Source organism: Physcomitrium patens, chromosome 8 (genome assembly GCF_059467195.1).
Source record: "Physcomitrium patens ecotype Gransden chromosome 8, ASM5946719v1, whole genome shotgun sequence".
Taxonomy (NCBI): Eukaryota; Viridiplantae; Streptophyta; class Bryopsida; order Funariales; family Funariaceae; genus Physcomitrium; species Physcomitrium patens.
The window spans coordinates 9592527-9618343 of NC_143417.1; the positions used below are offsets into that span (position 1 = coordinate 9592527).

The 25817-nt window shown below is 36.4% G+C and overlaps 3 protein-coding genes and 1 long non-coding RNA gene across 8 annotated transcripts; 2 read left to right on the forward strand and 2 right to left on the reverse strand.

Annotated features, from left to right (window-relative positions):
- The first annotated feature begins 83 nt into the window (after positions 1–83).
- On the forward strand, positions 84–3125 carry LOC112286178 (cell cycle checkpoint protein RAD17). Its single transcript, XM_024527841.3, has 4 exons — positions 84–307; positions 518–1513; positions 1697–2482; positions 2661–3125. The coding sequence occupies exons 2-4, from the start codon at positions 803–805 to the stop codon at positions 2964–2966; spliced, it is 1803 nt and encodes a 600-aa protein (XP_024383609.1). The 5' UTR covers positions 84–307; positions 518–802; the 3' UTR covers positions 2967–3125.
- Positions 3126–3633: 508 nt separating this feature from the next.
- On the reverse strand, positions 3634–4977 carry LOC112286180 (sec-independent protein translocase protein TATA, chloroplastic). Its single transcript, XM_024527842.3, has 3 exons — positions 4828–4977; positions 4074–4312; positions 3634–3958 (listed from the first exon to the last, which is right to left on the reverse strand). The coding sequence occupies exons 1-3, from the start codon at positions 4937–4939 to the stop codon at positions 3830–3832; spliced, it is 480 nt and encodes a 159-aa protein (XP_024383610.1). The 5' UTR covers positions 4940–4977; the 3' UTR covers positions 3634–3829.
- Positions 4978–7277: 2300 nt separating this feature from the next.
- Positions 7278–16962, forward strand: LOC112285572 (uncharacterized). Of its 5 annotated transcripts, none has more exons than XM_073535627.2 (15): positions 7278–8246; positions 8750–9259; positions 9636–11248; positions 11361–11633; positions 11782–11892; positions 12069–12365; positions 12557–12829; positions 13005–13187; positions 13397–13726; positions 13827–14042; positions 14245–14394; positions 14577–15020; positions 15190–15314; positions 15462–15554; positions 15674–16962. In XM_073535627.2, exons 2-15 carry the CDS (start codon positions 9001–9003, stop codon positions 16401–16403), a joined length of 5097 nt encoding a protein of 1698 aa, XP_073391728.1. In that variant the 5' UTR covers positions 7278–8246; positions 8750–9000; the 3' UTR covers positions 16404–16962. The 5 variants fall into 5 exon arrangements, with proteins under 5 accessions (XP_073391728.1, XP_073391727.1, XP_073391729.1 ...); XM_073535626.2 differs by having other exon boundaries at positions 7279–8246; positions 11782–11901; XM_073535628.2 differs by having other exon boundaries at positions 7279–8246; positions 11782–11901; positions 13056–13187.
- On the reverse strand, positions 8430–9761 carry LOC141045671 (uncharacterized). Its single transcript, XR_012217977.2, has 2 exons — positions 9629–9761; positions 8430–9389 (listed from the first exon to the last, which is right to left on the reverse strand). It is a non-coding gene; the product is annotated as an uncharacterized LOC141045671 (long non-coding RNA).
- Positions 16963–25817: the final 8855 nt, after the last annotated feature.

Genomic DNA, 25817 nt, shown 5'->3' on the forward strand with positions numbered 1-25817 from the left:
GCTCTTCGTGGATAGAATATTCTAAATATTCAGATGTAAGAGTACATCAAAACATTCGTCCAATTAGGGTTCGATGCTTCAGCTCTGAGTCATGACTGCTCGCCGAGAAAGATGCTTTCGGATTCTCTCGATTGCCAAATGCGAAGCTGCAGAGTTGAGAAGAAGATTTTGAGATTGGATCTTTGAACTTTTAGATTCAGCATGTGCCGCGAAGTTGGAGGATACATGGGGTCCTCTTCTAAGTCCGGACTGGTTTCTCTACGGCAACACTTCCTCTCAAAGCTTCGTCTCGCCAGATCACTCCTTGGTAATGGTCGTGTAGATTATAAATTGGATGGGCATAGAGTGCTGTTCAAATGCACGGAGACCTGTGCCGTTTCCTAGCATTCGAATGTCTTCACGTGCCGCTCTAATTTGATCGTTATCAATTTTCTTGTTTCTTAGGGCTACTATTTGCCGCAACCAGCCCCGTGAAATGCTCGCGCACCTGATCCGATATACTGCGTTGTTTTCACAGATTGTTGGCAGCTTTGCTGTTGGGCATGCAATGCGATGAAGGGCGTGGATTTCTGATGCAACTCGAGGTTTCTTGGTGTTAGTGGGGTGGATGTTGAGAAGATGGTATATGGCCATGGTAGACAGAACATGCTTCGAAGACAAGAACCAGATATTCTCTTGTTGAATATACTTAGACTGGTTTTGCAAGAACGGTGAATTAGGTCTATGGTTATGTTTCGAACGGAACTATGCGGGAGAGCGGTGATCTCTGCAGCACTAGAAGAGTGAGGAGTGTAGAGATGTGATGCCGCAGGTTTTCAAGTCCCGGCCACCTCCGGGAAGCAGCAGAAGTAGGAAACGCAAGTTATTGCAAGGGGAGCCAGCTAGAAGTGATGCAGAACCGGCGAATTCCACTGCACAGTCGGAGCTATGGGTGGAGAGGCATGCGCCGAAGACGGTAACCGACCTAGTTGTGCATGGCAAGAAGGTTGGCGATGTCCACAAGTGGTTGAAATCCCGGTTGCACGACCCTGGCTGGCGTGTACCTGGAGGCCAATTGCTACTCCTGACGGGACCGCCAGGAGTTGGGAAGTCGACTACCATTCGTGTGCTTGGTAAATCATTAGGCCTGGAATTTTTCGAGTGGAAGACGCCTACGCCCACCCAATGGCAGGAACATGTCCACCATGGCTTTACAGGACATCGATATACTTCGAAGCTGGATGAGTTTGAGGCATTTGTGGAGAATGCTCGAAAGTTTCCAGTGCTTCCTGTGGAGTCTAATATGGACTCGCCGAGGAAGGTGAAGGCGCTGTTAATAGAGGATCTGCCACAGGTCAACGATGCTGCTCAGACGCAGCAGTTGTGCAATCTACTGCTAGCCCTTGTGCGGTCAGTTTGCTTCATTACTGTGGTTATTATGACTGACGTTGTGGAAGATGGTGGAGGGAGAAATACGAGGTTATGGAAACATCGAGAGGTGCAGCAGACGTTGGAAGGGGCGGGTGCTACCAAGGTCAGTGTAGCAGCTTACATTCCATTCCAATGTAGTGCTTCCTTTACTATTCTTTGTGGTTGTATGCATCGCCCTTGTAGTGCTCTGTGGTTTTAGGTGTTGGTTACAAATTTTATTTTGGAGGGTTGGAGTTCTCTTGTTTCTTGCATTGTTGATTGACTGGCAAAACTGGTCGGTTTTCAGATTGTTTTCAATCCTGTAACAGCAAATTCCATCAAGAGGTTACTCACCAAGATTGCGGCTACTGAAAAGTGCCGTTTATCAGGGGATTACATCTCTGCCATTGCTGAGAATTGTGGTGGTGACCTTCGACATGCCATCTCCGCACTCCAATTTCAATGTACAGGGCACTGTTTGAATTCTCGTAATGTGAAGGACATAGGAGCTTTCGAGTTTGGTAGTGCAAGGAATTCTGTGTTAGAAGATACTGTAGTAAGGGTTGCAGAATTTGAGAGTGGGACAAGTTCATCTCCCACATATGGCCGCGACAATATATTTTCCCTCTTTCACGCCCTCGGCAAATTTCTCCACAACAAGAGGCACACGGATCAAAGCCTGGAAGCAACACAAGAATCTTTGTTGGTTTTATGCGAGGATTACAAAAGACATCCTTTGAACATGGAGGTACCGGAGAGGATACTCTCAGAGGCGCAGATTGAGTTTCCTTCTCTTGTGGCGTTTCTTCATGAGAACGTGCTGGATTTTGTTGATGAAGATGCCATAGATGATGTGGCAGTCATTCTAGCGTATCTCGGCGATGCTGATACTCTATTAAGCAGGCACTTCAAAGGCTCCTCCCACTCGCCTTCCTTGAACGATATAACCCCATCGCATGTGGCTTCTTTGGCAGCAGGATCCGTGGCTGCTCGTGGTGTTTTGTTTGCCAATACTCACCCTGCCCCGCGCAAGTGGCAATCTGTTAGGGCTCCAACTCTATGGCAGGTTGAGCGGCTTTTGTCAGAGAAGAAGGTATTTTAGCTTACTGTTGTTTTCTGCATTGTGTCGCTAATTTTTATCACTTCCTGTTCTTTTTGTAAATTGTTTAGGGCTTCAGGTTTATGGTTGGCAGTGAATCTTGTCTCCCAGTGTTGTTTCTAAGTCACTACCTAACATACTGGTCTAAACTTTTGATGGTGTGATTATCTAGGATCCAAAGTCACGATTGAATGCGGCTCAAATGACAGGCGGAGCACCGCCGGTCCAACTTTCTTGGCATGAACCATCAGGAAGCGCTCCAGATTTTCTTCCCTCAGAGTCTGAAGACGAACCTATGGACGACATTGTACGCTTGACTGCGGATTGTATAGTAGACCTTGACAGCCTTGAAGACTTAGACTTACCTTTTTCCAACACTCAAGCGCAGATGGTCCATGTTAATAGAGGACCTGTGGACAGCTTGCCAGAAGAAGAATATATGGAAGATGAGGACGTCATAGAGGACGATGATGATTAGAACAATGCTAGGTGAGGATTCGCGTTCAGATTGGGGTTTATCCCCTTCTTCAGAGGTTATGAATTAGAAGAGAGGTTATCTTCTAAGAAGCTCTGTTATGTGACATGGTTTTCGGCAATTCCATCTGAGCAATCCTTATATCTTCCTTTGGAGCGCTAATAGCATGATTCGATCTTCGATTATGTCTGTTTTATCCACTATACATCCGAAGACTTGTGGACTTTACACGTATCTTTTAATCCTTCTAGAAAAATGTGCCGCAGCTGCAACAGAGATGAGCTTTTCTGCCAAATGTTCAACAGTGTAATTAGCAAGTCCTAAACTGCAAACAGCATAGTAAGGGTACAGTATTATTGTTACTACAATCAATGATACTTCAGAAATTTAATTTGGAAGCGGCTTCAATGCGGTTTGCAACTAGTTTTGATGCTCAAATCCATGTAACTTGTGGGTTACATTTTTCATAACTTGGTGGCGAAATTGCCTGACATATCCTTCAACTAGTGTAAGTGGCCTTGAAATATCCTGACATTAAACAAGTGCCTATCGTGATGGAGACCGCGCAAATTCTCAGTTTTCGATGCAGTTCTGATTCATAATGCTCCACAACCATTCTCAGCTCCTTCTTGTAGTAAAAAATGAATCAACCATCTGAGGGAGCAGCAAAAAGTGTCAAGCTCGTGCCTTCTTATTAATAAAAAGGCAGGATATACATTGATGCTCTCTAAGGGAGACATTACCTCCCTCGACTTACAACTGTAACAGACGTGGCGATGCGTTCAGCATTGCATTCGGCGGAACAAGCCCCATAACCCCCAATTTCTAGTATGATACATTAGAATTGATTTCAGTGCTCGTTAATATTATGAGGAGCTGTCCTCGGGCTTCGAAGGAGTGACGCTCTCTGTTCTCCGAGGCTCTTCCAACTTGACATCATTTTCTTGAGCTTCGCCTGAATCTTTTTTCACTTCTGTCTCAAATTCCTTTGCAGCCTGAAATATCGCCACCCCGTAAGAAGGTAGACGAGTAATACAGAGTCCAAACCTCTAAACTCTCCGTTATACATACACATAGAACGCAGTTTGCAGGTGTAAATCTGATGCCTACCTGCTGGAAGCTCGTCACAGTCTGGCCCAATTTCTTTCCAATTTGCGGAAGCTGCTTTGGGCCAAATAGAAGAGCAGCCACCCCTGCAATTACAGCAAGCTCAGGCACTCCAAGGCCAAACAGCCCACGCACAACGAAGGATGGCTGTGTCCGTCTCGTGGCAATTCTGGGTCTAGACTCCACATTTAAAGCGCTCCTTCCTTCACTGAAGGCAGTACTGGAGCATGACGCATGGACCTCTGCAGAAAAACAAAAACAAAAAAAACAACAACATTTCAAAAACCAGTCACATACATTCAAGGTGTCCCTCTCGTGCATTCGAGCAGTTCAAGAGGCAGATTTTACTGCGATCCACCTATAATTAGAAGTTTCAGGGTTTAAAATAAACACCTGGAGAACTCTATCTGATCAAAGATTCTGAGGCTCTTTTCTACAGCATTCCTCCTCTAAAAATTACTCCTATCACAGCTTGTTCAGCTCAAGAGGTCCCTCAACGTCACCTAGATTTGCATTGAGCATTCCGTAAGTCGCTAAAAGAAAAGACAATTTTCCCACTCTCGGAAACCACTAGAGGCAAGGAAATCATCAGATCTCCTTCCGAGGAGAAGCACAGTCCTTCCAAGTCACCCTTCGTTCCACAATCCAATTGAACTCGTGTTCAAACCTACTCCCCTCATTACAGGAAAAGAATCGACAAACTAAAATTGGACTCCAGAGCTCAGAACAGAAACAAACAGGTGAGGATGTCCTATACCTGATGCAAAGAAGGCTGAGGGACGCGTTGAGGGCCTCCGGGGAGCCGCAGTGGCGACGGTGCTCTGGCTGGGAGCGAGGGCCCCGTAACCCTGACACGCTGCCAACGCCATCGCTCTCAGTCTAAAACAAACCCTCGACCAGGTCACGAAACCGCGCGCGACAAGAGCTTCGCAAACAGAAATCGGTGACTAAAGCAGAACTGGAGCTACGCGATTCGAATTGTGTGAGATCCAGCTCCGACACAACGGCCACGACGACGGGGAGAGTGTGGATCAGTTCGTGCTTTCCGGATAAGATAAGCCGCGCTTTTCATCCTCTTCCATCTGACTGCTGATTGATGAATATGTGGATGAACCAGTGGATGAGGAGAATCATTCATCCACCTGTGACCCGGTCAGTCGGTGGCTGTGGCCTTCTGCCACCCTCCTGCTGTTCAATGGGTTGCTTGAGTTTTTTTAAACTAGTGAATCGGTTGACGAATTTTATTGAAAATTACCAATGAAGTTTAGAAAACATTTAAAAAATTATTTCTAAATTAAAATATTAAAAATTTTAAAATATAATTTATGTTGCTATTTGTTCATTACATGATGTGACATTTAAAAAGTGAATTTTTCTCAAATGATATCTATAGTATAAGAAAACTTGGGTACAACACAAAAAGACAAAGAAGTCTTCTAATTAGTCATGAAAAAGGGAACAAGGAAACCAAAGAAACCAAGGAACATGGGAACAAGGGAGCATGAATGAACAAGGAAATGGATGGATGTGCCAGAGATTGTAGTGTTCAACATCACAAAATTTTGCTAGTATACATATATATATATATATATATACACACACTCTTTCAAAATAGCATAGTCTATGAGTTGATTGTAATTGCACTTTCCTCACTACAAGCTTTATGAAGCATTGTAGGTTTTGAATAAGATTTTGTATTTGCATTTATGCAACAAATTTGCACATGGAAGTTGGGGCAACATTAATTTGTTGAGAAGTTTTAAAAAAAAACAAAAAAACAAAAAAAACAAAAAACAAAAAACAACAACAACAACACATATTTCATGATGAAAATTCATTATAGTTATAATTTTTGACATAACCACAAATGAATCTTAACTTTTTCTATACATAAATAGAAAAAATGAGAATATGAAACAAGATATTTACAATACATGGACAATTGAATGGATATGATGCACCTATTAATATTATGAAAAAATGCCTTTTTCTGAAAATTAAGTATCTGTTAAAATCTGTTAAAAATATGTATACTGTCATCTTTTAACAATTTGTGATACAAACTTGTGTTTACAAGGTAATAGGTATAAAGCAATTCTCAGAGTTTATGTTTGTACAATATTTTTGTGATGTTCTTTTTTTTTTTTTTTTTTTTTTTAAAGTATGTTCCAAAATTATGTGTTCTATTTTAACTTTTAACAACAAGAATACAAGTTTTTAAATTACATAATTTACTTAACCAATATATAATGCATTCTCTTCTTGACAACCTCTATGAATTAGATTCAATTTATTATACCATAAAATTGTATCCTTAGATATATTTGTTGTGAATTTAATGTAATTTACATGTAGATAAGCAAGATGTGCATTTAAAGTGAAAATTCAAAGCTCATGTTTTAAGGTCATGTACACAGCTTAAACTTTATATGTGTGCTTATATTTGAACTCGAAATCAATTCTACATAAATTTGTTTTGAAATAATGTACAAACTTCTTTACAATCAATTACAAAATACTGAAAAAATTCCTATCCATACATGTTTGGTTAATAGTACTTATTCATGCAATACATTCTGTTGTGTGACACAATTGTCAAATTAGAAGTAGATGTGCAAGTACAAAAATTCATAGTTTTGACACAATATTTAAAATCAAAAGTACCATAGTGCATACAAATTACCACTAGAGATGAAACTATTATACAAATATACGAACATACATACATAAATACATGCACATAAATAATTATATTATTATTGTATTGATATGTTAAATAGAAAATAAAAAGTATATATATAAATATATATACATATAATACATTAAATTACAATTGTATATAATTTATACACATACATACATACATACATACATAAGTGTAGCAAAAAATAAACTGATTATTATTATTGCTATTGATGGTGAAATGTTTTGAGAGCATGAATACCACATAAAAGACAAAACAATTGTAAAGAAAATGGTAGATTGACGCAACAGGAGGTGGGCATTGTGTACCTGAAAGCAGCGCACATGCAGAAGAATCTTTGGACGCTAAGATTCGTTTCGCCTGATGCACCGAATTTCAAAGGGGACACGTCCAAGATCCGCCGTGATTTTCATGTGGTTTTCACTGTGAAACGGCCAGTTGAGCTGTATAACCGTCAGGAGCAGACCCCTCAGTCCCTTGCTGATCTGGCGCATGCCACGTAGGAAAATTGCTTATGTGGAACCAGGCTCGCGCCATTCTGGCCCCTCCCTATCTCCTCCAGTCCACCCCGTAGCCTCCTCCACGGCCGCCGCTGCTTCTCCTTCATTCCCATTTTGCTCATGCCACAGAAGCCTCCCATTTCTTCTGGTTTTTGTTACCATTGTCGCCGTAAGAATTGCCGTAGACAGAGGCAAATCCTTGATTAGGCCTTGAACCATAGAGAATTGCAGATTGTATACCGGCAGACATTGTGCAGATCTCAATTGAAGAAGAATTCACGATGTCGTGGGGTTTCACTCTTTAACCTCTTTTTGAGGAGGAGTGGTTCTGAGAGCGATGGCTGCATTGAACATCAATCGGCGCTCTTTCTGAGCGCATTTCATATTTTTCGGAACCTAGTTCTCGTGAGATATGGAGTAGGGCTGCAGGCATTTTTTAGCCACACCTGTTTCGCAAGGGGAGTTGGTATGTTGTTGCAGTTCAGAAATAGGCCCACTCTTTCGCGAGAGTAAGGCTGAACACAACTGTGCTAGTGATTAATTACTCGTATGACATACAGCTGTAGGAACATGGTGTTGAGAGACGACAGACCTGTGCAAGGACTTTAGGAACAAGGGAGTGGCACATTGAGCGTCGTGACGTCGTGAATGAGGTCATGCGAGTTGTGTGATGTGACAGAGTGGTCATGATCTTATGAAATACAATTCCAATGAAGTTAAGTTTGTGTTAAAGTTATCAAATGAAGCTGAGCTGTAGATGTTATTCGTAGACTTGCTCCTCAACTAGCTTGCAAGGAACCTCACGTTCTTACGATTGTTAAAAAAATATGATATCAAGGATCTCCAACATCGAAGTGATTGTTTCAATTTCGACCAGTATCAGAGCATACTTGATAATCTTCTCCAAGTCGGAAAAAAAGACGGATCAAAGATGTAGCATGTTTAAGTTTGGGCATTTGGAGTCGGAATCTGGTAAGCTGATCTTAACTGTTATTTCACATTCAAGTGTCTCGGGTTGTTTCTTAGTGGTTACAAAATGATTACATTCGTTAAATAGAAAGAGAGCTGCAAAATCTTACACCCTTATCGTATGAAACGAATTGGACGTGAAGGTTGTTTAATGCTTCCAGTCTATCAGTGAAGTAAAATCATAAGAAGGGTAACGTTGAGCAACAATTGGCAATGATTATTTAGGTTCATAAAACTCCATCTCTCATTTTTCTCCATGTGTCATAACTATAATTACAGGGGGAGAAGAGTCCATAAGCTCAAGCCCTCAGCAAAACCAAACTAAGATTGAGGCTTCTAACACTCAACATTGACACAGACTTGTGCTTTACCTGCCGTGACTACATTGAGTTCTCTCCAATAAGCGCTAACCACATACATCTTCATGTGTCCTTGTGGTAGACAATCATTCCAGCTCACTACGAAATCCAGCACTTTGAAATAACAATTCTGGTGTACCCTGGCAGATTCATGGCTGAAAAGGAAGTGCGAGAAGTCCAGTCTCTGAATTTATATTTGCACATTGCTGTTGTCAAGGAAAGAAATGGAAAGCTTAAGGATTGTGGACAGTCTCCAACCACAAGAAAGTAGAAGCATGTGACCAGACTGTCGTTGAATCCAGTAGAACCTTCACCACTGACACATAGATCTGCAATTTGTTGCATGACGTCTTCGGGATCTAAATTCAAATTTTCCGTCTACGATTTCTTCCGAAGTGATGCTTGAAGCCTCAGAAATTGTGAAGATCGATAATTCCGCTCCAAAGCAGTGGCCACCACGCTGGGATGTAACCATGACTGAAACCAACACCGTCGAAGTGTCTGCTGCTGCAAAACCTAACTCCTTGATTCAACTGCCGAAGAAAGACTCGATTACACAGCTTGCAGATACAAAAACTTCACCTTCGCATGCTCAGACAGCTGGAATGGAAGTGAGCAGGCTCCCATGCGCGGAGGGGGCTCACAACCCTAAACCAGGTATGAAATATCAAAGACTTTCGTACTGCTGAACATAGTGTTGACGAGTGTCTGAGGGCGTGATTCGCAATCATAGATTGCAAATCAGAGTTATAAATTGTGGAGTAGATGCAGATGTCCTGTCGAGAAGCTGTGATGCACTTGCATTGACAAGGACAGCACTTCAGAGAGCTGTTAACGATGATTGCTAACCGATTGCAATATCCAACGCTGTGGTATTGAGCAAAATTTTATCAAGTATACTGAGAAAGAAGCCATCGGAGCTATCCAATTTACAGCCTTAGTTTGCAATAGTGTTCGCAATAAACCTTATTCACTAGTAGCTCTAAAGTTCGCACAATGTTCGGAGAATTGAAGGTTAGGACGTACTATTCAGGTGACGTCACGATATATCGCCCAACTCCAAGACGCGGAGATACATCGCACCTGAGAGAAGCAGCAGGACTTTCAGAAATTCGTCCCGGCATTCCAGGCAGCGCTGCTTTGAAAGCTTTGACATCGAGTGTGGTCAAAGTAAGAACCTCAGACGAAAACTGCACTCCTTCAGGGAATTCAAATTTTAATAACCATCAGATCGACTCAAGAGATTTGGTTAGGGGTGTTCTGAGGAGCTCATCGGATGTTTCAATCGATACAGTGGAAAACAACATGGCGAATACTACCAAGACAGATATTGATCAAGCAGAAGAACTAATTGGAAGGATCCCGAACCATAATGACAATGTCAGGCCTTGGCAACGCAGCTCAAACGGGGAGGGCTATAGTGAAAAAAGCTCAAGGTCGGAGGTTAGGAGATTTGGCTACCATGAACGGGGAATTTCAGCACAAGGCCTAGGCGTGCTTGAATGGAAAGGGGGGTTTTTGAATGGGAATAAGGGGTTAGATGAGTCACTTGAGAGATTGGATGCGTCTGGAAGTAACAGATCACGGAAGAGGATAGACAATCAGCCAGCATCGGCGCCGGTACGAAGCGCATCTGCAAAGGTGGTGAATAGCACGCCTCCTGCATCGCTGGGAATGCAGCAAGGAGCGAAGGAGAATTGTGAGCCTTTCCGACTGCAGATGCAGCCGGTGAGAGAGAAAGCGGATAGCACAAGAATGAGAGTTTTGGAAGAGGAAAACATTGAGCATAGTCTGCAACAGCGACTAGAGAACGAAATAGATGTGGATGGAGACGACATCTGGCTCAATAAGAGAAAAGTTTGTGTTAAGGGCGATGAACAAGAGAAATCACATAACGGCCACACATTCGATGGATTGTCGTCTCCTTTTCATGCATATGAGCATGAAAGCTTTATTGAGCGAACTTCGCTAGAGTCTCTTAATAGAACCATGACCAGACTCATGAATGGAGACTCACCACCTCAAGAGACCGGTACGAGCCATACTTGGTCAAATAGAAAGAAACCAATGTTTACTAGTGCATCGAATTCAGACTCTTCGACTTCTCAGTCTTCTCTTCCTCTCTCTCATTACATTCAGAGGCTGAGAGACGCTCGACGCAAGAAATTGACTGAAAGTGGCAGGAATCTGCACCAATTTGAGGCCGTAGAGCTCAAAGTTGATGGTGCTATAAAGGATGCTGGGTTGTCGTTGAAGGCGGAATGCCGTGATCGGCAAGAACCGTGTAAGTCAGCATCATCATCCGGATTATCCTTGGCAATCTTGCCACCCACTAGCTCTACCAACGGTATTCTTAAAGAAAAATATCGTTCGTTGCCACCCACCCACTTTGGCAACAGGTTGAAGTCACAATTGTACCCTTCCCTTGTCCATTCACAAATGTGGAACAGGATAACACAGTCTGACTCTGGTCCAGCCACTCCGATTCAGACGAGTCCAGGCAGTCAGCACCTTGCTGCCATTTCAGGCAGCGGCGTCATGATTGAAGCCATCCATCTTCAAGATGGAGAGCAGTTGAATCAGCAGAGTCTACGTTGTTCACATGATGAGTTGGGCACCGGACCTCTGTGCCGCAACAATTGCGAGGTAACGGACTTCTAAACCCAATTAATTTCACAGTTTTCTCGAACAACTGTACCGAGATACCTGAAAATTATCTGATGCCATTCCTCAGAACAAATAAATACCCGTTTTGCAGAGTGTACATAACGACGCAAACAATGCAAAAATCGCAGACCTGCAAAGGGTGCTTGGGGAGCTGAAAGGGTCTATGGAGAGTGTGAAGATTTGGATTGAGGTCGAGGGCGAAGGATGGCGGAATCGGGTAGATCGTTTGGAGAAGGATCTGGAGAAAGTGAAAGAAATAGATCAGACAAAGTCTGCGAATTACAGTGTTAGTAATGAATTCAAAACCAAGCTCATAGAGTTCACGTCAGACACTGAAAAGCTCTTGCGGCAAGAGAGAGAGCAGGTATTAATAATGTTGCAATGGAGGTGATTTTTTGGTTCAGAAATGACTGCAAAATACAGAATCATTGTGTCGCACTATATGGTCACATTAGGATTATGTTCCATGCATTCCGCACCACTAAAATTTATCCCTGTATGATCTTATGCAGGTGAGCTTAGGAACTGACAACTTAGAAGACCTAAGGCTAGTGGTGGAGAAGCTAAGAAATGACGGAAAAGACATGAAATCGGAGATTGAAGGGCTGAGGAACATAGAAAAGGTCATGAAGGTATCCTAATTTGCATAACCTATTTCAGAGATTGCATTGTGGAAGGAAGCCCACGTTGATCTCATTTAAACCTCACTCCAAAGTTTGAAAGTAGTAATTGGATTGAAACGGATAAATGAGGGTTATGTGATTCATAAGCATGGCTGCTTAATTTTTGGTTTTGACAGGTCGAGTTAGGAGATCTGCGGACAAGGTTAGGAAAGGTGCAAAATGAGACAGAAAAAATTGAGCGAGATTGGGACGCGAAATTGGAAGAAGGCGCTCGGGAGAGGCTCTTGATCATGGAGAAAGTAGAGAACCTGTCACAGCTCTACTTGGGCGGCTTAAAGGAAATTAGACAAGATTTAGACCATGTGAAACTGAGATGCAGCGATCGTTCTGAGGAGATTGAAAGCCAGTGGAGTGATTTAAAGAGGAAGCAGAAGCTAATTTATGAGGACAGCAACGCCTCCATGCCACGCCAGGTATCAGTTGCAGTATGGTGGTGATCAAGCTAAAATGGCCAATTGATCCATGATTGCGTCACTGTCGTCTTTTTCACTATGAAACATGATTGTGTTTTAAGTAAACGTGTCTTCCACACTCTCACATTGTAGATATCAATATAGCATACACGATACCATTTTCAACTTCGAATTTGTTTATATGCTGACAGGTTCTACTGGATGAGCTAGACCAATTCCGTTGCGACATCGCTGAATTGGTAGACACCGAACGTGGTCTTCTCAAGGAAACTCTTGAGAAAGAGAGTAGATCGATTTGGTGCAAAGTCATGGATGCTTACGCCAACAATAAAAGTGACATGTTGAATATGATGAAACTGGAGATCCAAAAGCAGTTGCATAGTGCCAGGGAAAATGTTCTGCTGATGACAGATGCTCTTGAGCGCAACTTGAACGAACTGAAATTAAAATTTAGACATGCGCAGGTATGCCTATGATTCACAACGCTAAGTAAAGCAGTTCGTTCTAACCACCGGCTAAATATATTTCAACAGACTTGGTAGTTTCATTAGATTTCCACACTTAGAACACATCAATCAATGGGCTTAAGGCCGCAAGAGATAATATTGATGACGATGTGTCGAGTATCCGGCAATTTAGCAGGATGGAGCCGAGGAACTAAAGCAAATCATAATATCCGCTGAAAAGCAGAAGGAGGTAGCTGCGCAAGTAGCGGCAGACGCCACCGTCTCGGCAACGAAAGCAAGGGAAATATTAACTGACATGTTGGTATCCACACAAAGTGAAATTACCAATGTACGACATGAGAGCTTGCTGTTTCAGGTTAGGTTTCTTGAAACCACGCGGCATAAAATTCACTCCCGTTTTTTGGTTGGATATTTTCATACAATGCAATTCCTGTAAGAATGGTAGTTGTTTTTGTACTAAACTGGTGATTGCTTTGAGTTGAGAACAAACATGGGAACTTGAGACTACCGAAGAATGTAGTGGTCCAGTCCCGCCCTCTAATTGTATGTACACCATGCATGCAGGAAAAATTGGCACTTGAGAAAGACATGGCAATTGCTGTAGCATCCGAAACTCGTATAGCGAGTCAGAAAATGCAGGAGGAGAGATCGGCTGCCATTGCTACATTTCAAGAAGTGCGAAAACAGGGCCAGGAACTTCAGGATACTTTGGAAAAAGAGAGCCCTAAACTTCTGTCAACCATATTGGAAGTTCAAAAAGAACGGGACACCGCATTGCAAGCCGCTGCAGATGCCACCACCTCAGCCATGAAGGCAGGGGAAGTACTGGCTGAGGTTCTGGGTTCCTTCAACTTGGAGATGGCCAAAGCACGTCACATAAATATGCAGCTACAGGTTCTTGCCAGCACTCTGTTTTCCATTGTCTTCATTGTCCAGCTATTAATTCAAAATCTACTATGAAATGGCTCCATAACAAAATGACAATGTTTTCCAGGAGGGATTGGAACATGAGCGTGGGCTTGTCACTCAGCATAGACAAGTTGTGCACAACCGTTTCAGTGAAGAACTGGAAGTCGCCTTAGCTACTTATAGACATGCGATGGATTTAGAGGTTGCGAAGTTCAAAGGTTTCCTCCAGGGAGTAGAGAAAGAGAATCTTCAGCAGGGGACGGGCCTTGCTTTGGTCGATCTAGGAGACTCTGTGTCGAAGGTTAACCTCGAAGGATGCAATGTTCTAACTCTCAGCTAGAGTTTTTCTTTGAGAAAGCTAGCCTCAGCTATTTGATTACCATCTTATTCCTATGACATGAAGTGGTTGAATAAATCCAGCACTCTCTCTCTCTCTCTCTCTCTATATATATATATATATATTTTAACACAAATTACTTACATATGTCCATTGTCAAATACAGACGGAGGACAAACTGAGAAATCTCATGGAGACCGTGGAACAACTGCAAGACTTGACAAATACTCTTGATGAAGAAATGAAACGTTTTAAGCAGCAAGAAGATGAGCAAACAATAAAGGATTGGAAGGCCAACATGACTCAGCTGAATCAGGTCCATGTCTCCTCATTTTATTGCATTTACAAGGCATTTGGATGTTTGCATCTTGGAACTAAAAAGTTAATCTATTTCAGATTCATCAATTGCCTAGTCTCGACTACTCCGGAAAACCAGGTTGCTGTGCTTACTACGTTATAGAGCTAACTAAGGCTGATCATTTCGATGCTATCTTCCAGTGTTCAAATATGACATGTTCAACAAACTTATCGAAGATTGTCCATAATGTGGAGGAACGAGTGGAGGAGTGCTCCTTAGAGCAGGCCGAATTGCGTAAGAGACTGAAGAGGTGTGAGAGTATTCAGACGGACCTTGTCCAGTCTGCTGGAGAGGTGTGCTCAACTATGTGTACTCTTGAGAAAACAGTTAATGCCTTTCATCCTCAATACGATACTGCTGTCCAAGTTGTGAATGACTTATCCTCCAAGGTGGAGCGGATGGAGAAGAGGATCGAGGATTTCAATTGTAACGAGAAACTTGCTCAGGAAATCTCCCGAGTTTATGAGACAAAAACAGAAAGCTTCAAGGAGATGAGTGTGCTCACCATTAGCTTACAAGAGCTGCGAAGAGATCTTAGAGAACTTCAAGACCATGTTAACAATAATGACTATCATCATGGCCAGGTACAAATAATATTCACTCGTCGTTTGTCGATCTCAAAATGAGGTTCGCATTGATTTGAAGGTCTGTTGATACGTATTTGTATCTCAGTCTCTGTAGAACTGATGCGATTGTTCACGTCCCAGGAGAAACAAATACATGAAATTTATCTACTTTCTGAACGTAATCCAGGGAATTGCTGAGATCGAAACCCGCATGGTGGTGATGGAAAGCACGTTGAGCGATATCCAGAATGGTGAACACTCAGAGAAACAAGAGAGAGTAACGTTGAACGACACTGTTGACACATTGCAGAGGTTATTCTGCCCCCTCAAAAATCTCGTGGGAATCTGGAGAACCAGAAAGCTTTGTCAATTTTCTTTGTATGAAATCTGGAGGATTGTCCACTGTGTGTACATCATCATGCTACACAATTTGACATCATTTCCTCCCCACAACTACAGGAAAATGGACATGCTGAAGCAGAATGTGGCTTCAAGCGGAGACTTGGAAAGTCGCATCGATCATGTGGCGTCTACAACTTTCAGTAATCTACAGTAAGTAAAATCTCAAGAAAACCACCAAATGTAAGAAATAAAAATAAAGTTGGTCTTCATTCGTTCAATTCGAAGTTCCTCACCAAGGCTGTTCAACCAACGATTCGGATTCTGTGAAGGCATCTGGAGAGCAAGGTGGAGCGGTTTTCAACGGGCGTACAATCCGCCCTTGAGAGCGCAGCATTGGCAGACAGGAAATGCGGAGCACTAGGAGTTGAAGTTGTAAAAGTATTTCGTATGTTGAAAGCGGCCACAGCTTCAAGCAATCTCGACGTTGGTGGCAGCCATTGGCCACGGCTGCCAGGTGATGGCAGCGGCTACAGAGGACGAAGCCATTCACCTCCATTAAGGAGCGCAACTCATAGACTGCAGAATGCGAGTAAATCACCTCCATTAGGACGAAAATCCACATGGAGTTCCAGTAGAGTTATTTCGTCGCCCTTGAGACGCTCTGGCGCCCCTCGAACCCGCCACAAGTCTGGAGTGAGAGAGAAACGAAGAAACCAGAGTTCTGATCTTCCGAAACTGGAAGGCTGGGAGCGAGATAAGCACTTAACAGAATCGGAACAAGACCCCAACAGAAGAAGTCCCGCCAAAAACGATTATTGGTTGAAGTCATATCCACGAGAGTCCCAACCATTCGGATTTCCAGGACAAGCTCTCACAGTGGTGGGGGACAGAGCGCCGATAGATCCATATTCGATGCCAGACCGACGTCAACAGAACTTGCAGAAGACTAATATACGTCTGGAGGGTGGCCGAATCCATGTGAATGTTTGTCGGCGATCTGGTACAGTAACTACAAGTCATTATGAGAAGCGAGCTGATGCAATTGCCGTTGAATCGTAACCCAGTTCCAAACTAGTGCACCCAGTGAATCCAGGACTATCTCCGATAAGTTAGAGGAGGCTGTCGTCCCCAACCAAGACCAATGACAAAACCAGCCTTGTCTAAGTTAACATCCTTCATTTCACTCAGTTTTCCACTGGATTTTGTCATTTCTCCAGTAGCGAGATGCTTTCCTCTCTACTCTTTGGCCTGATGATCACAAATTGATTAGGTACGCTTTGGACTGTTTCTAGTGGGTTTCAAAGCTCTACTCAAGTTGGTTACAATTCGTAGCTAATGTCAAGTTACCCCAGGTGAGGACTGGCTTGTAGCTATCAAGAGTAGAATTTCTCTAGTCACTGATGTTATTTGAATGCAGTGCTTGCAGCACAGAAAGACATGTTATAGAATCCCGATAGATAGGTTAGGTATCAATTCAATCATTGATGTGTTTCGTCAAGCGAAGGAATATTCATTGTGCTTGAGCGTTTGACTCATGAATGATTCAAAAAAACTATTAATCAGCTACCTACAATGTAAATTATTCTTTTGGATAAGCAAAGCTTTATCTGATTCACAACTTCATGGTGTGAAGTTTTGACTTAATTTCCTATCTATCTGGTTATGTCAAAACAAACGGAGGAGTCAAAGATGGAGGAAATTTCTATTAAAGGAAATGGAAAACTATCACTCAATAAAGAATTGAATACATTTAATGCTATCTTTGGTGCATAACTTTGAAGAATTGTTTTTTGTACTGAAAATGGTAGAATTTTGTACAATATTATTTGTAAAAAAATACAAACTCAAAAAATTGAGAAAAATAATTTTGTTATTGTGCTTAATATGCATAAGCAAACTAACATTTTATATTAATTTATTAAATTTTTAAATTTTAGAATATAACATTGGATGTTTAAAAATAATATTCAAGTTTCAAATAAAATGTTTGATATTTTGCTACAGTGATTTGTTGAAAAATAAAATGTTTGATATTTTGCTACAATGATTTGTTGAAAAATAAAATGTAAAGTTACCAGATGGATTTATTCTAAAAACATTTTGATATATATAATATTACATAATAATAAAATATATGTTTTTTATATGCATTGGTTATATAAAGTTAGTAGTAGTAAATACTAATAATGATAATAATAATTTTTAATTTTAATAAAATATAAAATTTATTAGATATAAATAAAAATTTATAAAATAAAATTTTTATTCAATATGTATTATTTACTAAATTATCTTTTTTCCTAAAATTTTGGTACTATGTGAACTTTAAATTTTTATTTAGTTTAAAAGTTGGAATTATATTCATTTGTTTTAATAGATCAATAATTTTTTTTTAAAGATGATATGAAAGTTTTCAAAGAAATTTTAATTATAAGAAATTTTAAATATCATAAAATCTTCTAATACAGCATTGGTTATATAATGTTATATAACAATAAAATATATATATATATATATATATATATATATTATCATGGTTTGTGTAGAAAAGATATCAACATCTTGAGATTTGTTACCAAACAAAAAAGAGTAAACCAATTGGAATCTTTAACATTCAAAACTTCTAAATCTTGATCATAATTAATTAAAAAAAAAAAAAAAAAAACCATTCAAAGCATCAAGAATAAAACACAAGTATAAATTGAGTCACAATAAAAATAAGATATATGGAAAAAATAGAAATCTAATTTTGGAATTATCCAACTTAACAAGTAATTATTAGAGTAACATTAGAATGATTTAGAATTGTATAAAATTGACATATGTATTAGAAAATGTACGTTTAAGATAATTATTTTTCACTCAAGATTCTCTTATAGTATTCTAAACAAGAAGCAACAGCACCTCAAATCTAAATGTTGTCCACAAGCTTCGGAGGTTATTTTGGCAGATTGACAAGAAAGAGAAGTTTTAATCAAAATCATACACATCAAGCCAAGAATGATTGGAAGAATCTCAATGATCTATAATAATAAAGCCTAATATAGATGATATTGCTTAGTGGGGAATAAGTGCAAGATCAAGAATTCTCTACAAATATTCTTGAATTCTTTGATATTAAAGAATTTTATGAAGTATATAATGATTGGATCAGTTGGATACATATTAAAATGAATAATATAGGTAACTTCTCAATGAAGCATGCTAATGAAGGAACTTTGAGGGATTTAGACATGTCAAATGAATCTAAGGGAAGAAACACTAGTAATAGGGCCATAGCCAAACTACCTTCAGTGAATGTGTTTACATCAAATTATTTCAAAGTTATTTATCTAACACATCAAAAGCTAATTCTTGTTGATTTGACACTCACTAAAATAGAAGGTAAGCTAAATATAGATTCATTTATCTCACTAATATAGATAGATTGGATAAACAAGAATTTTAGCTTTGAGGAACTAGGAATAAACAACATAGCAATGAACTTGTTATAATAAATGCTACGTATCTAATCTTTAGAATTATTTGGTAACTAAGCTATACAATTGAATATTGATTTGAATAAGAGGCATTTATTATACTCAATATTAGTAGGTATAAATAGGGATAATGTCATTGAGACATTGGAAACATCTTACATGGTACTTCTAATTGCAAATAAAATACAATCCGAGAGGACATTTCAATTTCTAGATACTCCTACAAAAACCATTTGATAGATAAATAGAGCAAATTACAAACTTATTGCTTTTTTAACCTCCATCTTCAATGATTGGTTGCATGGCCAAGGTTTAATAAACAATCTATCCTTTCTTCCAATACAACTTTGGTTGTTAAGCAAAACTTTAATAAAAAAAGAATCAACAATTGATTTTGAAAAAATAGAATCCATTGTCATTCTCACATAATAGGAAGCATTAGTAAGATCCATAATGATAGAAGTATCAAATAAAATCGAAGGTCAAAATTCTCCTCCTTTTCATACTAATACTTGAAGCTTGTTATACTAACTTAAAATGTACAAGGTTTGAATAATCCAACAAAAGATAAAATTAAATGAAATTACTTCTGTCAACTCCAATATAAAATAGATATAATTTGTAATCAAGAACATAAATTACAAGCCTTAAATTTAATAACAATAAAATATTAGATTTGATCAAGTGGTAGTTTCTTTGGATAAGAAGTAGATAAAGCTTATAATCACTTAGCAGACAAATTAAGAAAGAAAAGTGGCAAAATAGATTTCTAACTAATACTTTATTTATTACACCTTATTATATTATCAAGATATTCTAACTTTAGTCAAGCATATTGGATTTTGCTACAATGAGTATTAAAAGATGATAAAGCAATATTGAATATGTATGATATGCATATTGTAAAAGAATGGTATATGCTATAGATAGAATTGATAAAATTATTAGTCATTATTGATGGATCATCATTGGAAATAAAAACTTTGTAAAAAGATCATAGCAATAAGTCGAACATTTATAAATCAATGGTCTTAGGTGACAAACAAAGAATATTTAATGCACTCATGCCTTCATCTTAAATGGTGGATAACTTCTTAAGATCACACATGTTGCAATATAAGTGGGATAAGGAGCAAAGATTTGGCAATTCGGCCATGAAAGACTAAATTGTATCTATATTTTTTTGTCTTATAAAGAGACTACTTTTAGCTCCAATTATATGATATTTGAAGAAAATGTGTACTTTGACTATATAGCTATATAAGGGCATGTACAAATTCAATCAAAATCGAAGAAAAAGTTGATCTATGTGATGAGTATCTAAGACTCGACTATTGCCAAAGTAAAATCCTAAATCCAAATGATTTAATAATTGCATCCTTTTTGGTCTTTCTTTGAAAAGATGCAATGTTGTATAAAATTTTATAAACTCTATTGTATGTTATAGACATCCAATAAGAAGATTTTATAAATATTCTTAAAAGATTTTAATTTTTTTTAGAAATATTAAAGAAATTTTCCAAGAAGCTTTCTAAAGTTGTTTCATCTTCAAGCAATATGGAAGCTTCTTTAAGATCTTCTTAAGATTGCTTCATCTCCAAGTAATATTAAAACTTCTTGAGAAGCTTCCTAATACTTAGTATATATTAGAATCAAGATTGAAGGGATCCTTAGTCTTGACAATACATTTCTTGAAGCTCTATCTCATCTCTCTTGGTGTTGATCTTATATTTATTTAATTTATTCAAGTTCTTATTAACTTTCTTATTGAAATTCTTTTGTTCAATTTCTTGTTTGGTCTCCTATGTAGTGTATTCATGACAATTTGTCAAGACTACTCTCTAATCAATACTAGAGCTTGATCTTTTTTTTATTAAAGAGTGGATTATCTTGCTTTTTAAAGGCATCGAAGTGCTTTAGAAGTTATAGAGTATTGTCTTCTAAACTAATATTATTTTAGATTTTTTTTTTTTTTTTTTTTTTTGTTAGGATAGTTGGAAGTAAAGATGATAATATGATTGAGTCTCTTAAGTCTAAATTGGATGTTATTATGAACACATTGAATGCTTTAGCTTGCAAAACTATTAAAATTGAGGAATTTTTGTAAAATTTTATGGTGATTCAAGACTTGGAGCAGGTTAGCCTATAATGCAATTACTTTCTTAAGCTTTTACATCTAAGAAGGCTATGGCAACTATACTTCAACAAAAAAATTCATCCATTCAACAATGTAAAGAGCCTTAGATTAGTCTTTTAGAAAAGTTTGATGACACACACTCAAAGTTTCAAAAATTTGTTAACCAAATTTGATTGATAATTTTTCTACAATCTAATCATTATCCAACATAAGAATTATAAGTTGATTTATTTGGACCTTTGCTCACAAAACAAGCTTTATGTTGATTTGTTTTTTTATTTGAAAAGAGATTTTGAATCTTGTGCAACTCTGAAGTTTTTTTAGAAGCATTTGTAGAGACATTTAGAGAACATAAGTAGGCTTAATTGACAATAATAAAGATTTACTCACTATGCCAAATATTAAATTCTACATTAGTTTATGCATTTGATTTTAGGCAATTGGCTTATGACATGAATTGGAATGAATAAGCTTTTATGAATCAATTCTATTGGAAACTAAGAAATAATATGAAAGACCTATTATTATTATTACATGATCCTCAAATGCTTAATGAAGCTATTAGCCAAGCTATGAAGTACAATATTTGATTATTTCAATGCCATCAAGATCAATGCTTGTAGACTTTGACAAAGCAAAGGATTAAATATTTGTACTTTTTTTTTAATAAATATATTACTTCCATACTCTAAAGCTAAAGATATGTAAATTCATATAGTATAATTTAAAATTCTTATAGAAAAGAAAAAAAAATCAATAAAGCCTATGCTTATATTATAGTCAAGAAAGTCACAAATTTGAGAATTTTTCAAAAAAACAACATACAATCAAAACTAAGAGTTTGATCGTTCAAGAAAACAAAGAAGCCTAGAAAAAGTAAGGACCATGCGGCTAAATATTTCAATATCTTAAATTCATCAAGGTCCCTTTTTTTCTAGTCAACGTGCTTATTGTTTTATTATATCTTTATTTCTTAGCCTACAAAAACTTCAAATAAATATTTTATCAGATTCAAGAGTATCTCCTTACTTTTTAGATAAGAAATTTTCTAAACTTCATAAAATATTTTTAGTATAAAAGTCAAAATCTATACATATAGAAGTAATAGATTGTCAATCTTTATCTTTAAGTAATATTAGTCATGAGACCATATGACTAGAAATTTCATTTAAGGACTATAGTGGCAAAATAATATTTAATGTTATTAGAATCTTATTCAATCCTATCCAATCCTATCATACTAGGATTTTTGTGATTAGAAAGATATAATCCATCTATAATTGGAAGTTTCATAAGATTAAATTTTCTATAGAATTTCTTCTGGCAAAACCTATTAAGAAGTTATCAACGACCAAGTCTTTATTTCTTGGAATAAAGACTTTAATAAAGATGGCTAAGAAAGAAATGTTATTTTTATTTATTTATATAATTTTAGCTTATAAAGAAGCAAGCTTACCACTAGCTATTCTAGAGCAATATAAGAAGTTTTAAGATGTCTTCAAAAAGAAGAATGACTTTTGGATTGACAAATGCTCTAATTAAATTTTAATATTTGATGAATGATGTTTTTTAAGAATTCCTAAACAAGTTTTTTATTTTCTATCTTGATGATATTTTATTCTATTGTACAAGTATTGAAGAATATTGAGAAGTTGTGGAATTAGTATTGTAAAAATTATACACTAAATTTTAAAAATATATATTCCATTAATTAAAAGTAATTTTTTTTGAATATATTATATTGAATAAAGGTCCATGGATGGATCCAAAGAAAGTTTAAGCTATAATAGAATAGACAACTCTAAAGACAATATGGGATATATAATATTTCTTTAGATTTGCTAATTTCTATTAGATATTTATTAAGAATTATTCTCAAGTTTCTACTCTTTTTACTTGGTTATTATCCAATGATGAATTAAAATAGGAACCTTAAGAATAAAAGACTTTTCAAGATTTAAAGACAACTTTTATTACACCTTTAATTTTAATACATTTATATTTTATGGAGGCTTTCTATTTGGAAATTGATACTTCCGATTTTGTATTATGAGCTATACTATTACAGATGAAAAAAGATAGAAAGTTCTACCCAGTTGTTTTTTAATCTAAACAAATTTCAGGTGCACAGATCAATTATGAGATTCATGATAAAGAATTTTCAATTATAGACTCTTTCCAAGAATGGAATTGTTGTATTATCTAAAATTTTATTTAAGAATATATCAATCACCTGGTTGTGAAAGTGTGTGTCACTAAATTGACTCACTAGTTGTTTTAGGACAAAAAGATGTATTTAGAGTACTTAAAATCACAATACATGGTGAATATTATAGAAATCTTAAGACAAATAAAAAATTATAATGTTAATTGTATAAATAGAGTCTTAGTAAATCTTAGAAGTAATTATCTTAATTGATTACTATTTTTTATTTATTATTGAGTATTAAGGATTATTTATTAAGATAAATATTTATATTGGTATTCTATCTATATATATTACTTATAAAAAACCATAAATATTAGTTAATAGCTAGAAGAAGCATGAGAAAGAACCTCATGTCTTTTAAATTATTTATATAAAAATAGGATTTATAGTAGATTTAAATTGATTTTATTACTATAAAAAATAATCAAGATAGGAAATTATAGCCTTAAACTGATATTAGCATTGTAAAACTATTATAGGAATTTTTAGAATTTATTTAGAATTTTTAGAATAATTTTTAAGACTTTGGTAAAAATAAGTTTTATTATTTTTAGAGCCATTAGGAAGAAATGGAGCAAGATTTGAAGGTTTTTATAATATTCCTAGGCTAATTGGATATTTTTTAATACCATGGTGAAGTCAAAATTGCAAAAATATTGGATCTATTAATAAAAAATAGGAGGATCAATAGTTAGTATAATTCTTATAAGAAGCGAGGTGCACAAGTTCCATATGGATTATAGCACCTTGAAAATAGATAGGAGGATAAGACTAAGGTCTCGTGACCTCTCTTAGATACTCTTATATACTACATATGAGCCTTGGTGAGGTTCGAACCTTTGGTCTATAAGTAAATTATCTTTGAAGTAATATATTTCTATTTAATTTTTCATATATTACTTATTATTTTAAACTTTCATAACTTAATCATAGTAATTTGGATTTACATGTTTCTTAAATCATTGAAAAGAAAGAAAAATGATTTTTTAAAAATATTTTTTTTACTTTTATTTTTTACTAGATAAAAACTCAATGAACTGATTGAACCAAGTTTTGAATTGTGTATTTGCTTAATTTCATTTATTTCAATTATTTTTTATTTTTTCTTCTTTTATTTTTACTATTTTCTTTCTTTGCTTCACACCACCTATTACAAGCAACTCTTAATTAAAGCCATTATGTAACTTGGATTGAGGAGTGAATTTTATACTCATAGGAAGGTAAAAAAAAATTGCAACAATAAGTCCTAACAACTCTAGTAGAATCATATATGAATTGTAATTAAATTTTAATAAATATAATCAAACATTGATCAATTTCAATAAAAATTTTAAATAATTTTTTTAAAAAATAAAAAAAATCCTAAATAAATCTTAATTGAATTTTAATTAAATATTACATAAAACCTAATCAAGTCCTAGAAAATCCTAGATAAAATCTAATCAAATCCTAGAAAAATTCTAATCAAATCTTAGACAAATTTTAATCAAATTTTAGAAAAATCTTAGTCAAATTCTAAACAAATTCTAATCAAATCTTATACAAATCCTAGACAAATCTTAATAAAGTCTTGGCCAAATTTCAAAAAAAGCCTAAATCCTAAACCAATCTTATATCTTAAAAAAATTCTTACTAAATCATATGGTAGATTAAATCCTCCATAACTAACAATCAAACTATTGATTTCAACTCAAATTTTGTACACATTTCAACAACTAAGTTGACAATAGGAAAAAATATTTTTAAGAAGATTGAACCCACTAAATAGAAGATAAATCCTAAAATTTGCTTAGATATTAGCCAACCTCTTTCTTCAATCTTAATACCAATCTTTCTAAGTCAAAATCTCTTAATTCTATTATTAAAAATCTTTTAAAATTTATATATATATTGAAAATTAATTGTAATATCAACATACATAAATTTCACTTCATTTCAATTAGTAGGTTGCTAAAGATCTTAAAAATCCTTATTGACCCTCAAAATTGTATTTTTGAGATTTCAATGTACTTAAACTTTAATAATCTTTAATTTAATTATTTGATCATATTTATATTTATAATATTTAATAAAAAATTATAATTATAAATCCATAAACTACCATTTATAGATCTACTACCAAATTTAAAAAATTTATCTAAATATAAATCCTTTATTTATTTTATAAAATCAAATTTACCAAAAATAACCCTAACTTTGCTAAGCTCTTACAAAGTTATTTCAAACTTAAATTACTCAAAATTAATGATTGTAGAATAGGTAAATAAATTTTGTGATAAGTTACAGGTTGGTTATTGAGAACCTTGAGAATTAGACTTATAGTTAGGCAGTTTAGTCGGTAACAGTAGGATGTTAGTAGAATAAATGGTTAAGAATTCAAAAGATCAAAACCTTTGAAATCCGTTGATCGACGGATCATCTTTTTGGTAGGATAAAGAGAGTGAGAGTCGTAAGCCAAGAGCCAGACTGTGAGAGTCGTAAGTCAAGAACCAGACTGTGAGAGTTTTAAGCCGAGATATTGAATTCCCTGTGATGAATTGAGAAACTTAATACAAAAGATAAGCTGGAGATCAGTAATTGAATATATATAAACTACAAAGAGAGTAAGTGGGAGATGAACGGATAAGAATATGGAAGTATTGTTGAAT

Coding starts and splice junctions, on each gene's coding strand:
- LOC112286178 (XM_024527841.3), top strand. CDS start 803: ATGCCGCAGGTTTTCAAGTCCCGGCCACCTCCGGGAAGCAGCAGAAGT. Junction 1,514..1,696: donor AAGGGGCGGGTGCTACCAAG/GTCAGTGTAGCA, acceptor GTCGGTTTTCAG/ATTGTTTTCAATCCTGTAAC. Junction 2,483..2,660: donor GGCTTTTGTCAGAGAAGAAG/GTATTTTAGCTT, acceptor GTGATTATCTAG/GATCCAAAGTCACGATTGAA.
- LOC112286180 (XM_024527842.3), bottom strand. CDS start 4,939: ATGGCGTTGGCAGCGTGTCAGGGTTACGGGGCCCTCGCTCCCAGCCAG. Junction 4,313..4,827: donor CTCAGCCTTCTTTGCATCAG/GTATAGGACATC, acceptor GTTTTTCTGCAG/AGGTCCATGCGTCATGCTCC. Junction 3,959..4,073: donor CTGTGACGAGCTTCCAGCAG/GTAGGCATCAGA, acceptor GCGATATTTCAG/GCTGCAAAGGAATTTGAGAC.
- LOC112285572 (XM_073535626.2), top strand. CDS start 9,001: ATGCTTGAAGCCTCAGAAATTGTGAAGATCGATAATTCCGCTCCAAAG. Junction 9,260..9,635: donor GGCTCACAACCCTAAACCAG/GTATGAAATATC, acceptor CGTACTATTCAG/GTGACGTCACGATATATCGC. Junction 13,188..13,396: donor ATGAGAGCTTGCTGTTTCAG/GTTAGGTTTCTT, acceptor CCATGCATGCAG/GAAAAATTGGCACTTGAGAA.